General features: G+C 52.8%; 1 protein-coding gene across 1 annotated transcript in view; it reads right to left on the minus strand.

Moving 5' to 3' along the window:
* Window positions 1–13,146, minus strand: part of FRAS1 (Fraser extracellular matrix complex subunit 1) — a gene marked incomplete at its 5' end in the record, with an annotated part of 108,384 nt that overhangs the window by 915 nt on the left and 94,323 nt on the right. The window contains 14 exons of the mRNA XM_009993474.1: window positions 835–981; window positions 2,050–2,255; window positions 2,986–3,152; window positions 3,583–3,699; window positions 4,319–4,478; window positions 4,647–4,754; window positions 5,689–5,839; window positions 7,768–7,982; window positions 9,092–9,252; window positions 9,593–9,825; window positions 10,597–10,872; window positions 11,049–11,236; window positions 12,083–12,283; window positions 12,916–13,072. Of these exons, the coding sequence (XP_009991776.1) occupies window positions 835–981; window positions 2,050–2,255; window positions 2,986–3,152; window positions 3,583–3,699; window positions 4,319–4,478; window positions 4,647–4,754; window positions 5,689–5,839; window positions 7,768–7,982; window positions 9,092–9,252; window positions 9,593–9,825; window positions 10,597–10,872; window positions 11,049–11,236; window positions 12,083–12,283; window positions 12,916–13,072 (2,487 nt within the window). The remainder of the gene's footprint in view (window positions 1–834; window positions 982–2,049; window positions 2,256–2,985; window positions 3,153–3,582; window positions 3,700–4,318; window positions 4,479–4,646; window positions 4,755–5,688; window positions 5,840–7,767; window positions 7,983–9,091; window positions 9,253–9,592; window positions 9,826–10,596; window positions 10,873–11,048; window positions 11,237–12,082; window positions 12,284–12,915; window positions 13,073–13,146) is intronic.

Raw genomic sequence — 13,146 nt, forward strand, 5'->3', positions numbered from 1 at the left:
GGGCAGGAAACTTACAGGATAATTAGAAGCATCGGATGGGCTGTAAACCCTGGAGTGCCCAGCCAGTGGGAGGGAACTTTGGGTCGGGAACAGGGAATATAAACTGTTATTGACCTGACTATGGGTGTGCCTACTTGTTTAGGTCACCCATTCTTGCAAGAGGGTAAACAAACTGTGCTTTGCTGAAGGGTCTGTTTGGGCCTGTTCATTGGCACGACAAATGTTTCTCACACAGGGAACTGCAGCTTCTACACCAAGGGGTGCCCTTGAGTCAAGAGATTGGTTCCTTTTTTTTTTTTAATGATTATATTTATTTTTGAACTCGCATCAACCCAAAAAGCTCCATGTGTTTCCAGCAGCACCTGCCAACCATCACAAGGAGGTAGTTTGGTCTGGCTGCCTGTTGTAGAATCCTACAATCACAGACTGGTTTGGATTGGAAGGGACCTTCAAGATCATCCAGTCCCAACCCCCTGCATGGGCAGGGACACCTCCCACCAGCCCAGGCTGCTCCAAGCCCCAACCAACCTGCCCTTCAACACTGCCAGGGATGGGGCAACTGCATTAACATCTTTGGCAACTACAACAATGCCAGAACATTAATCATAAGTTTTGAAAGAGCTTCTTTCCTGAGTGCTTCAGCAAACAAATCACCACTAGAATCAATTCCTCATCTCCATTTGGTGTGCTAGAGTTTGCTTCCTAACAGGCTCCACTGTTCATTTATGGTGCAACTGAGGCAGCACCAGGCCCAGGCCCCACAATTCCCCAAGTATCTGGGACATCCTGGGCAGAAAAGTGAGTTTTGGGCCACCCCTATCACTTGGTACATACCTTGTAGAGAGCATCCACCTTGAGAGTGAACCCATCCACTCCAGGCATGCTGCTGACTGAGTGGAATTCTGGCAGCTCCGAGGCAAAGTGGGCATCAAAAGGGACATCATGGAAATACTTGTCTGTCACCTCTGGCTGGTTTCGGTCCTGGGGATCAGAGAGGGGTCATGAAGAGGAGGGTGGGCTCTCGTGGGTTTCTTTAGACTATGAAATACTCGTGGGTAAAAAAGTGAGGAAAATCACAGAATCACAGACTGGTTTGGGTCAGAGGGACCTTCAAGATCACCCAGTCCCACCCCCTTCATGGGCAGGGACACCTCCCACCAGCCCAGGCTGCTCCAAGCCCCATCCAACCTGCCCTTCAACACCCCCAGGGATGGGGCAGCCACAGCTTCCCTGGGCAACCTGGGCCAGGCTCTCACCACTCTCACACTCAAGAATTTTCTCCTCATGTCAAACCTACATCTCCCTCTTCCAGTTTTAATCCATACCCCTTGTCCTCTCCCTCCCTGCCCTTGTCCCAAGCCCCTCCCCAGCTTTCCTGGAGCCCCTTCAGGCACTGGAAGCTGCTCTAAGGTCTCCCTGGAGCCTTCTCTTCTCCAGGCTGAACACCCCAACTCTCCCAGCCTGTCTCCAGAGCAGAGCTGCTCCAGCCCTTGGATCATCTTTGTGGCCTCCTCTGGATTCTCTCTCCAGGAGCTCCATGTCCTTATGTTGGGGGCTCCAGAACTGGACACAGTAAAAAAAAAACCTCACAACTGATCTTGTCCACCTGGTTTGCACCTGCCTCCTTGGTGCTGCAAACAAACCAGACGGCACCACATTTCACTTCTCATCCCCTTGTAGTCACAAGTCTGTTCGTAGCTGGGGGGGTTAAGACAAATGAACAGAAAGCAGAAGCAGAGCAGAGCTCTGTGAGCATCTCAGAGCCCTCAGGGACACTGGTTTGCTGTGGCTGCACAGAGGTGCAGGTGGCTGGGAGGTGGCAGGGTCTGCCCAGAGGACACTGTGGGAGCCTGGGGAAGTCAAACAGAGCCCTGTGTCAGTGGGGACAGCGAGGACATCCAGACTGAAGGAGTTAATATCAGCTCCATGTCCAAATGTGCAGCCCCTCCAGTTCCCAGGGGCAGCAGGAGGCTGAGGGACCAGGTCTCTCTGGCTACAACCACACACGAGACTTGAGGTGGAGGTTTTTATCTGCAGCAGCAAACTTACCAAGAGGAGAAAGCGGTGTTTCAGGTGCTTGTTGGGTTGAATGCAACCATACTGGGGCCCCTCGTTGTAGACAGTGCCCGTGGGGTCAAAGAAGGGCACGTAGCCATCCCTGCCTGTGCACAGGAAGACCTTTTCCAGCTGCAGCTTGTAAGCAGAGTTCAGGTTCTGATCCGGGTTCCAGAGCACCCGGCCATACAGGGTTTGCCCTGGGGGGGTTGGGAGAAAAAAAACAAAACAGGAGGGTTAAATCTTTCAGTTCAACACCAGAATCATCAAACCACAGAACGGTGAAGGTTGGAAGGGACCTTCAAGATCAACCAGTTCCAACCCCCCTGCATGGGCAGGGACACCTCCCACCAGCCCAGGCTGCTCCAAGCCCCATCCAACCTGCCCTTCAACACTGCCAGGGATGGGGCATCAACAACCTTCCTGGGCAACCTGTTCCAGCACATTATTACCCTTGTGGTGAAGAATTTCTTCCTGATGTCTCACCTCAATCTCCCCTCCTCCACTTTTAATCCATTCCCCCTTGTCCTCTCCCTCCCTGCCCTTGTCCCAAGTCCCTCCCCAGCTTTCCTGGAGCCCCTTCAGGCACTGGAAGGTGCTCTAAGGTCTCCCTGGAGCCTTCTCTTCTCCAGGCTGAACACCCCAACTCTCCCAGCCTGGCTCCAGAGCAGAGCTGCTCCAGTCCAGAACCACTGTTGAAGCCAAATGCACCCAACTGCATGTGGCTCTGGCCTTGGAAGGGTTTAGCTTTGTGTGTGCAGGTAACAGAACAGGGTACCAGAGCACATCCTTGTCCTGCCACACTCTCACAGGGCTGTGACATTCTCCAAGCACCACGTGTGGCTGTCAAAGAGGCAAAACCACCTCTGGCTGTGAAGACAGAAGCACCAGGTACGAACAAACAGAAGAGGAAAGGAAAAGTAACCCCACCCTTTGAAAAAGCCCCTTTGTAGTCCATTTCTGCCAGAGACATTTGGGACTGGGTGGGGTCCATCAGGAACACCTTCTCGTTGTTGCAGAGCTGGAACTCCGTGTTCAGGGAGTAGACGACGGGCACGGGGCGGTTGGTCTGCTGGAAGGCAATGGGGACCAGAAAGCTGGAATGGGGAGAGGGGAAAAAGAGAGGTGGAGTTTGGACATGTCTGAAGTTACACCCTGCTGATCTACCTGGTCTGCTTCACCTTTCCTTCTCTTCTGCTTTACTATCCATAGCCCAGCAGCCCGGGCAATGCTGGTGCCAGGTGCCAGGCTGCCCCTCACCCTGCCCCAGTTTTCCAGGAATGGAAAACCACCACCAGCTGAAGCCTCCTCCCAACAGGGCTGATTTGGTTCCCCCACGACCCTCCTGAGCCACAGGTTCCTCCCCCTTTTCCCTTCCTGCTGGTGGCATCACGAGCCACACGCCTGCTGGGACCCCAGGAACAACCCACGTGGGCCAAACCAGTGAATACGAGCTCAGTATCAAGATCAATATTCATATAAGTATCAATATAACTATCAATATCAACCCAGCTGTGGCCACGTTACCGCTCAGGAGCGTGAGCTGTGCAGGGCAGGGGTTTGTCTCCAGGCTCCATCCAGGGCTGCGTGGGCTGCACAGTACAGGGGATCAGGAAGATGCTGTACTCTCCAGAATAGTCCTTCCTGGGGACAGGCAGGACACACTGGTCACCAAACGAGACCCCAGGCTCTTCCCCCAGCTGAGGCGTTTGCCCAGTACCCACCATGCCCACCTCCCCATCACCCCAGAAATGTCCATCTACTCCAGCAGTCACAGGAGGGACAAGGTTCAAGTGACCCTGTGTGCAAGGAGCACGGGCTAAAGGAACAAACAGTCACAGACTGGACTTCATAATAAAAGGTATTTTTTAAAAATAGAGTGAACCAGATTTTTCTAGATCTTGATCCACCAAGCACAGAGCTGCTGGTTAAGTCAGCTGGGGACACGAAATCCTCCTGCTTCTAACTCCCAACATGTCATTCCCTCTGGTGTCCACCTCCCCACTGGCTTCACTGCCAGAAAAATGCATCTCCAAGGAGATGAACTTGGACTCCTCCTCTACTTACACAACCCAGGAGAGGAGCATTTCCAGCCCTGGGACCAGCTCCTTGTCCTGGCTCCTGGCCACACATGCTCTGGCTGCCACAACAGGGATTACTCCCCCAGGCCCTGGATGTGCAGCTGCTCCAGTGCCACCTTCAGGCACCTCCACCGCGGTGCTGTGGGAAGCTGCTGAGGGTGGCTGGACCCACAACTCCTCACCTGTTATAGGAGCTGGTTGCTCTCCAGAGCTGGTAGGGAGAGTCGAAGGTCTGAGCACTCCACAGCAGCTGCAGGTCAAACTGGATCCCTCCCAGGTGGTCTGGGGTGAGTAAAAAAGACCTGACATCTGGCAGGCTGTGGTGCTCCATCACAAAAAGCCCTGGGGTGAGGACAAGGTGACAGGTAAGACAGAGACCCTGCACTGCCACACCCCAGCACAGAGGGACTCCTCGTGGACAGAGGGGTTTGTTCTGCTCCCTGCGTTTCCAGGACACAGGTCAGTGTGCCTCGATCTCCTCCTCCCTGCAGCAGGAGCCAGTGCTCTCACCTCTGAACTTGGCCTGTGTCTTGAACTCGATGACCAGCCGGCCGTCCTCGCGGATGTAGATCCTGATGATCTGCAGCCGGGCAGAGAGAACACTCTCTGTCTGGATCCCTGCAGAGGGCAGCAAGAACACAAGCACTGGGGAGGCCACCCAGCACAGCTGCTCCTCAGGTGGGCTTCTGGGCTCCAGAAGCATTTGAGACACCTCCCCAGAGCCCTCCAGGCCCTTGGCAATGCACCCCCTCGTGCCGCCCGAGTGTGACTCAAGCATCAAGGAGAAGTTGGAGATAACAGTGTCACTTGTGGGTGTAATTTCTGAGTGGACCTCCAGAAGCAAAGCTCTGCAAGTCCCTCCTCTCCCCTCCCTCTTCTTAGTGTTGGCCCTGGCAAAATCAAATCCCAGGTGAGGGAGACACTGGTCTGTTCCCGGGAGCAGCAGCACTGCCCAAGGCTGCGGGCACAGCTCCCCAGCACACACGGGCCCCAGATGCTGAGGGAAAGGACAATTAAAAACCTGGAAGCAGAAGGACTTGCAGGCACAGGAAAAACCCATGTGGATGAGACCATAGGGAGACCTTAGAGCACCTCCCAGTGTCTGAAGGGGCTCCAGGAAAGCTGGGGAGGGGCTTTTCATCAGAGAGGGCAGTGACAGGACAAGGGGTGATGGTTTTAAACTGAAAGAGGGGAGATTTAGGGTAGACATCAGGAAGAAATTCTTCACCACGAGGGTAGGAAGGTGCTGGAATAGGTTGCCCAGGGAAGCTGTGGCTGCCCCATCCCTGGAGGTGTTGAAGGGCAGGTTGGATGAGGCTTGTGCAGCCTGGGCTGGTGGGAAGTGTCCGTTCTAACCCAAACCATTCTATGTTAGGTCTTGGATGTAACCCCCAGCAGAGGACAGGAAGGATGGGGGGCAGTGGGGCAGTGCCAGTGAGTGCTCCCCCTGCTCAGGACTGTGGTGGCACTGCAGAAACTAAGCAGAAGTGAAAGAAACCCTCCAAGAACAAACCCATTCTCCCTGATACCCCTTGGAATGGCTGGGACCTACCTGTCCTCCAGAGAACAGTATCATAGAAAAAGGAGAACTCCATCTCCGTGTGATGCTCCAGAGAAGCCCAACCTCTTGGGGCTGTCACATAAATGTAGGACACATAGAGAGGGACATGGACTGTCAGGAAGGACTGAGCAGAGTCCCGGACCTGCCAACAAAACACAAACCAGGGGGTCATGCACCTTCCAAAGAAGAGACAATGGCCCAGACTCACCACACTCCCTGCATTCCTGTTCTGCTCTGTGAAAAATGAACCACCAGCCAGTCTGACTGCAGCAGAAGGCTCATTTTTAGTTCTGGATCGTGGATGTCCTAAAGACAGGGAGGGTGATGTGGGGACAAAGGATTTCTAAAGCCACATGATGTGATGGCTTCATAAAGACTGAGCATGACTGGCAAAGAATCAGCTGGTTTGCAAAACAAAAGGGTCTTGCTGGGCTGCCATTTGGAAAGTGATCATCAACTGTGGGGAAAAACTGAGGAACTGAAGGTCAGGAATGTGGTCCCAAGGCTGGAGCAGCTCTGCTCTGGAGAAAAGCTAAGAGAGTTGGGGTGTTCAACCTGGAGAAGAGAAGGCTCCAGGAAGACCTTAGAGCAGCTTCCAGTGCCTGAAGGGGCTCCAGGAAAGCTGGGGAGGGGCTTGGGACAAGGGCAGGGAGGGAGAGGACAAGGGTGAAGGGATGAAAACTGGAAGAGGGAGATTTAGGTGAGACATGAGGTGGAAAGTCTTTAGTGTGAGGGTGGTGAGAGCCTGGCCCAGGTTGCCCAGGGAAGCTGTGGCTGCCCCATCCCTGGCAGTGTTGAAGGGCAGGTTGGATGGGGCTTGGAGCAGCCTGGGCTGGTGGGAGGTGTCCCTGCCCATGCAGGGGGGTTGGAACTGGATGATCTTCAGGTCCGTTTCCACCCAAATCAGTCTGTGATTCTATGACAGGATGAAAACATGCACACAGAACTCCTCACATTAAGTCAGTGATGCCTCCCTGAGTTGTCTTTACCTTTACATGCAGGTCCTTCAGACGAACCTGCACTTTAAATCAGGACAAGTACTAAAGGACACTGCTGTCATGGTACAAAAGCAGCCATGGTCACCACTTCACCTCCAAAACCTCTCAGTTTCTAACTCCATGGATTAAAAATCAGCAATTCTGCTTGCTCAGGACTGGCCCTACCTGCACCCCAGCTCTCAGGCTGCACAGACACCATTTATTAGCTGTAGAGCCCAGCTGTGCCTCTGAGATTCCTCAGAGACCTTTCAGACTGGGAATTTAATACAAGAATCTAATGCAGATGAGACATCCACTCGAGTAAGATGCAGATGTGTAATCCATCCACGAGAGGGCAGTGAGACATGTGGATTTAATGGAGATGTGGAACGGATTAAAACTGGAGAAGGGGAGATTTAGGTGAGACATGAGGAGGAAATTCTTGAGTGTGAGGGTGGTGAGAGCCTGGCCCAGGCTGCCCAGGGAAGCTGTGGCTGCCCCATCCCTGGCAGTGTTGAAGGGCAGGTTGGATGGGGCTTGGAGCAACCTGGGCTGGTGGGAGGTGTCCCTGCCCGTGCAGGGGGTTGGATCTAAATGATCTTGAAGGTCCATTCCAACCCAAACCATTCTGTGACTCCATGATTCTGTGTCTTGTAGTTAATTAACATTTCTGGCTCTGGGTTTGCCAGCTGGTTAATTGAGAAATTGTTTAAAAATGACCTTGCCCTGCACTGCAGGGTATGAACTGATGTGTCTCTGCTCTGTTCTCTGCTCGTTTCTGGTGGCAAAGGATACAGACACATTTGTAAAAGAACAGAGCACAAGTGGGAATGTTTTGTATTTCCAGTATGTCTTTATATAAAAAACTAAGAGTCTAGTGGTGCTTTGAAGATAAAAGAATAAACCCTCTGTTACCCCAGCCTAAATAAACGAATGAAATGTATTTCACCAAGTTTAGTGGTTCTTTTCTAGGTAGAAAGTGGGAAAGCCTCATGTTGCAGAGCAGCAAGTACCTGTGAGCAGCAAGTGGAGCTCTGCTAGGAATTGAGACAGATCTGGATGACGTGGAAGAGTTTTGGCCGTGGCACCTTACCTGGAAGTCAGCAGTGACAGAGCCTCCACAGACATCAATTAATTCAGTCATGTCATAATAAGCATCAAAAGTCCAGATGCAGCTCTTCAGGTTGAGGTGCTTGTAGAGCTGGATGGTCTTTGGCTCCCGCACCGCGGGGTCAAACTGGTAGGGGCGGTCGTAGCCAGGGCTGAGGACAATGGTGTCATAGGTCACCTCATCCAGAAATCCTGCCTCTAGGATTAGAAGACATCAGGACACAGGTCACTCCAGGTTTGAAAGAGCTTGAGGCTGAGGTCCCATTTTCACTCTCAAATGACACCCGGGGCTTTTATTAGATTAGGGACTTCACAGGCTCCTCGCCCTTCGTTATCCTAGAGGTCCAACTGAACGTACCTGGGTCTTCACAGGGGAAAATGTTGTATGAATGGGGTAAGAATCCTAAAAACCCAAAGTTCTGAATCTATCCAGTAAAGGTTGAACTTTAAGAAATGCAGAACACCTTGAGTATGAAATGAACAGAATGAAGCATGTGGAGATGTGGTGCTGAGGGACACGGTTTAGTGGTGGACATGGCAGTGCTGGGTTGGACTTGATGACCTTCAAGGTCTTTTGCAACCAAGGTGATTCTAGGATTCTAAGAACAACAACTCCCTGCCCACCTCAGAAAGGTCTGGAGAATAAGCCCTACGAGGAGAGGCTGAGGGAACTGGGACTGTTTAGTTTGAAGAAGAGGAGGCTGAGGGGAGACCTCGTTGCTCCCCACAACTCCCTGAAAGGAGGGTGTAGGGAGGTGGGAGTTGGGCTCTTCTCCCCAGTGAATAATGGCAGGGCAGAGGAAATGGCCTGAAGCTGCATCAGGGGAGGTTTAGACTGGAGATTACAAAGAGTTTCTTTACCCAAAGAGTGGTTGGACAGTGGAACAGGCTGCCCAGGGAGGTGGTGGAGTCACCATCCCTGGAAGTGTTTAAAAGGAATGTAGATATAGTGCTTGGGGACATGATTTCAGCACTGAAGGGGTAAATTAGGTTATGGTAGGGGGATCTAGGTTATGGTTGGACTTGATGGTCTTCAAGGTCCCTTCCAGCCAGGATGGTTCTATGATTCTAGGTGTGAACCTACAATCTCCTCAAACAGAGGGATTCTGCTTCACCCCAAAATCTTTTAAACAGGCCCAGGCATCACACCTCATCTTCAATGGGGTGACTTTGTTCTGTTAATACAGGAACGTCCCTTGGCACGTAGATCACATCAGGATTGCCCAGAAGAAGCCAGATCTGCATTTCTTCACTGGCTTCTCCACCCTCCCAAGATTCAGAAAGCATAAGTTGGCTTTAAAACTTACCAGAGATACCTCTGAGGTCTCTGATGGTGACCAGGTTTGAGCAGGCATGCTGGTGCCTGTAGATGGACTCAGAGAGCAGGAAATGGAGGTTGTGCAGCGGGAGGGTGGAGATGAGGGGCAGCATTCCATCCTGGTGGGGGATCTGCACCGAGATGTGGATTCTGGAACAAACAGTGGGTGAGAGAGCAGAAAAAGGCAGCCCTGGCAGGCAGGGAAGCCCCAAGTGCTGCCCCACAGCAGCACAGGCTGAGCCTGATGTTTAGTCTTGGTTCAATATCCCTGCCTACACATCTGCTCCCTGGTTGTCCCACCAACCCCCTCAGCAGAGCAAGGCACGAGGAGAAGAGTGGGAGCACCACCCTGAGCAGCCTATGCTGTTCCAGAGGACACACTGCACCGAGGGATGTGGTTTCAAACACACCTTCTCCTCTCAACTCAAGCCAGCCCTGGAGCTCTGGGGGTGGCTGGTGAAGGACTGACCTCCCTTCTCCAGGCTCGTACCTGTTGGGGTGCTCCTTGTGCTTGACATCCAGGTACTTCAGAGTGGCAACAAATGACTGTGCCTGGAAACCTCGGGCGGTCCCTGCGACCACAGGAGTGTGACAAATGGCACTGTCTGTGCCTATGGTGACCACGTTGCTTCTCAGGGGGGTCCCCACGTGGCCAGCCTTGTCCACAGCCTTGGCCACGCAGCGCACGTGGAACCGCCGGCTGAAGTAAATGCTGTCCAGCACCTGCAGGGAACCAGGAGGGAGCAACGTCCACATGGGTCAACTCTGCAGCATCTGACCTTGGGGCAAAACCACTTGGTTCTGCTGTTTTGGGGCACCATGGAGGCAAAGACCAACGAGGAGCCAGTGGCAGGGTCTGCTTGGCCACTTGGGCACGTAGGAGTGATGGGCCTCTTGTCACCTCCATTGCAGGAGATGCTTGAGTAGGTGGGGGGTGTTGGACAGCTTCCAAACTCTGCCCATGTCCTGAAGGGAGGGGAAAAGGGAGCTGGGGATGTTTCCATCTGCCAGGCTCCATCTGTCTCCTGCCACCAGGGATTTATTGGAGTGTCTGAGTGCTCACAGCTACCTCCCATGTCAAGAGAAGTGGTGCTCTCAGAAGGTGGAGGACAGCACCAAACTTTCAGAAGCCAAAAGAAAAACACCCACCAAAATAATCCCCAAAGCAGCACCCATATGTCCCCAGCTAATTCCCAAACCTGAGAAGGTTTGAGGTTTTTATCTCTGTGTAGCTAAAGCGTGTGCTACCCACTAAAAAGGTCTCAGACTTGTGCAGGAGCCACCATGGCCAAGAAACACACCTGGAAGCTTGAGAAGAGCTGAGACATCAGAGTTGGGAGCCCCTGGGAAAAGCCCCCGGAGGAAACCAGTAATTTGTGTTGGTGGGGCAGGATGTGAAGAGGTTGAGGACAGGGAGGGCTGAGGTGACACATGGCCCACTGCTGGTGGAGCAACTCAAGTGGTGCTTGGCTGTGCTGGGACCTCACCACCCACCTTGTGGTTGACGCTGGTGAAGGGTGTGTTGTCAGTGATGGTTTCAAAAGGTGACCTGGCCCCATTCCCATCTGTGGGAGTTGCCACTTCCCAGCTGAACTGTATGGAAGACTGGTTGATCCCAGCCTCACTGCAGCGTTCCTTCATGACTGGGTACTTGGGGAAGTGAGGGTCACAAGGAGTGACACAGATGAGAGGGTAGCCTGGGGAAGGGGACTTCTTGGCACCATCCTTGGTCACTTCTTCCACCCGGTCATAATCAGCCAGGGTGACAACCTGTATGGATGCAAGATGATAGGGTTCAGCTGGGGCTGAGGAGAGGGGTGGGACAGGCAACCCTTGCCATGCACTCTGAGCCTGCTCCATCACTGCAGCTCTTCAGTTGATGCCACAAGTTCCCCTGGAGTTTTCAGTCTGTACTTGAAGAGCACCCACTGCCACGGGCAACTTACCATGGGAGGTGCTGGTAGAATCAGGCTCCCCACTGCCTCCTGATCCAAGATAGTCACTATTGCAGTGCTGGTATCTCCAAGAACAGCTTCCATTGGATCATCTGGACCCAGCACCACAGAAAAGGACTCGTGCCACTCCCGGTCTTCATTGGACATGATTTCCACCTTAAACATGGTGTGATTCACACCTGTGAGGGGAAACACAAGAGACACAGGGAGAACTCTATTCATGTTTTTAGATACTGCTCAGAAGTTCTAAAGCACCTGCACAGCTGGTCTAGGCTATGACCATGGGAAGATCATGATAAACCACACATTATTAACTTCATTTCCACTCATTGCTACTACTAATCTAGTCCCATCCATATAGAAATCTACCCTATACCAAAAAATCCAACGGATTCAATTGCTCAGATGACAGATGTTCAGCCTGGAGAAGAGAAGGCTCCAGGGAGACCTTAGAGCAGCTTCCAGTGCCTGAAGGGGCTCCAGGAAAGCTGGGGAGGGGCTTGGGACAAGGGCAGGGAGGGAGAGGACAAGGGGGAATGGATTAAAACTGGAAGAGGGGAGATTGAGGTTGGACATGAGGAGGAAATTCTTGAGTGTGAGGATGGTGAGAGCCTGGCCCAGGTTGCCCAGGGAAGCTGTGGCTGCCCCATCCCTGGCAGTGTTGAAGGGCAGGTTGGATGGGGCTTGGAGCAACCTGGGCTGGTGGGAGGTGTCCCTGCCCATGCAGGGGGTGGGACTGGGTGATCGTGAAGGTCCCTTCCAACCCAAACCAGTCTGTGATTTTCCTCACTTTTTTACCCACAGGTATTTCATAGTCTAAAATACCCATGAGAGCCCACCCTCCTCTTCATGACCCCTCTCTGATCCCCAGGACCGAAACCCACCTGTGTTGGGTTGGAAACCTCACGGCAAAAGCAGCTTGTTCCATGTCTCCTAAGTATTTCCCTTCCACTCTCCTTTCTGATACCCACAGAGCATCCCTGGTCATGTCACCACCTCCACCCTGCCCTCCAAGGACCCTTTACCTGGGCTGAATTTGAGCATTCGACTCTTGGGATAATAATCCACTCCGGCCTGAGCGGAGCCATCGCGGGTGCTACAGCGGACTTTGGAGGTCCTGTTCTGGTCCCCTCTCCTGATCACCTTGACATTGACCACAGCAACACCCTCTGGGCCAGGTGGCTCCCGGACTTGGTAGGCAGCTTCTTCAAACTCAATGGTGGGTGCTGAAGAAACAGGGTTGAAGAAAACAGGCTCAGGTTTGCACAGCAGCTGACTCTTTGCAGATGAAGAGCGTTGGACAAGCAGGGTAAGATCAGCTCCTTTCAGACTCTTATCTACACATCTTCAGAGGAAGGGGCTCCTCAAAGCATGGGCCAGAACTTCAGCTCTGAGGTTGGATGTGAATTAGGGCAAGGGGTGGGGAAAAAAAACAACATGTGTTGGGCTACTGAGGGTGGCAATCGGTTCTGCCATCACCAATGGCCCACCAAGCCACGCACCCGCAGATCCACACTGTGTGATGGTGCTGCAGCCACACCAGAGGGACCTGGAACCCTGCTTCTTCCCACATAGGTCTCCAGGCTGAGACACTGTGGAGGGAAAGCAACATCTCCCAGGGGAGGCCTAGCACAACTGCAGGGGAATGGGAAACAGGACAGATGGTGGATTCAAGCCACTGTTGTTCAATTCCTCCTTTCAGACCAGCACACAAAGCCACCATGTGTGTGACCTGCATCCAGAGCTGTGACGTGACTGAAGGTGTTCACATGCACTAAACTGAACTGCCAGCTGTGCTGACTGCCTTGGAACTGCCTCCTACACTACAGCTACCTTCTGGTTGAGTGTCCTCACTTACCATCTTCATCATTGGTGACAGTTATGGTGGCCATGTCCACCTTCCCAATCCTAGCTCCACTCCAATGGTTTCCAAGCGGACTGCCAAGATAGACCTGGAACTGCTCTTCGGGTTCAAAGGCAGAGTCATCACTGATGACAACACTGCAGTTCTTCACCTAAAGCCAAGTAAGCAGGAGAAAACAGCAAATCTGAGGAAGCCCCTTAAAAGCCACACTGCACTTCACCATCC

Source organism: Chaetura pelagica, unplaced genomic scaffold (assembly GCF_000747805.2).
Source record: "Chaetura pelagica isolate M959 unplaced genomic scaffold, ChaPel_1.0 scaffold403, whole genome shotgun sequence".
In the NCBI taxonomy this organism is placed as follows: domain Eukaryota; kingdom Metazoa; phylum Chordata; class Aves; order Apodiformes; family Apodidae; genus Chaetura; species Chaetura pelagica.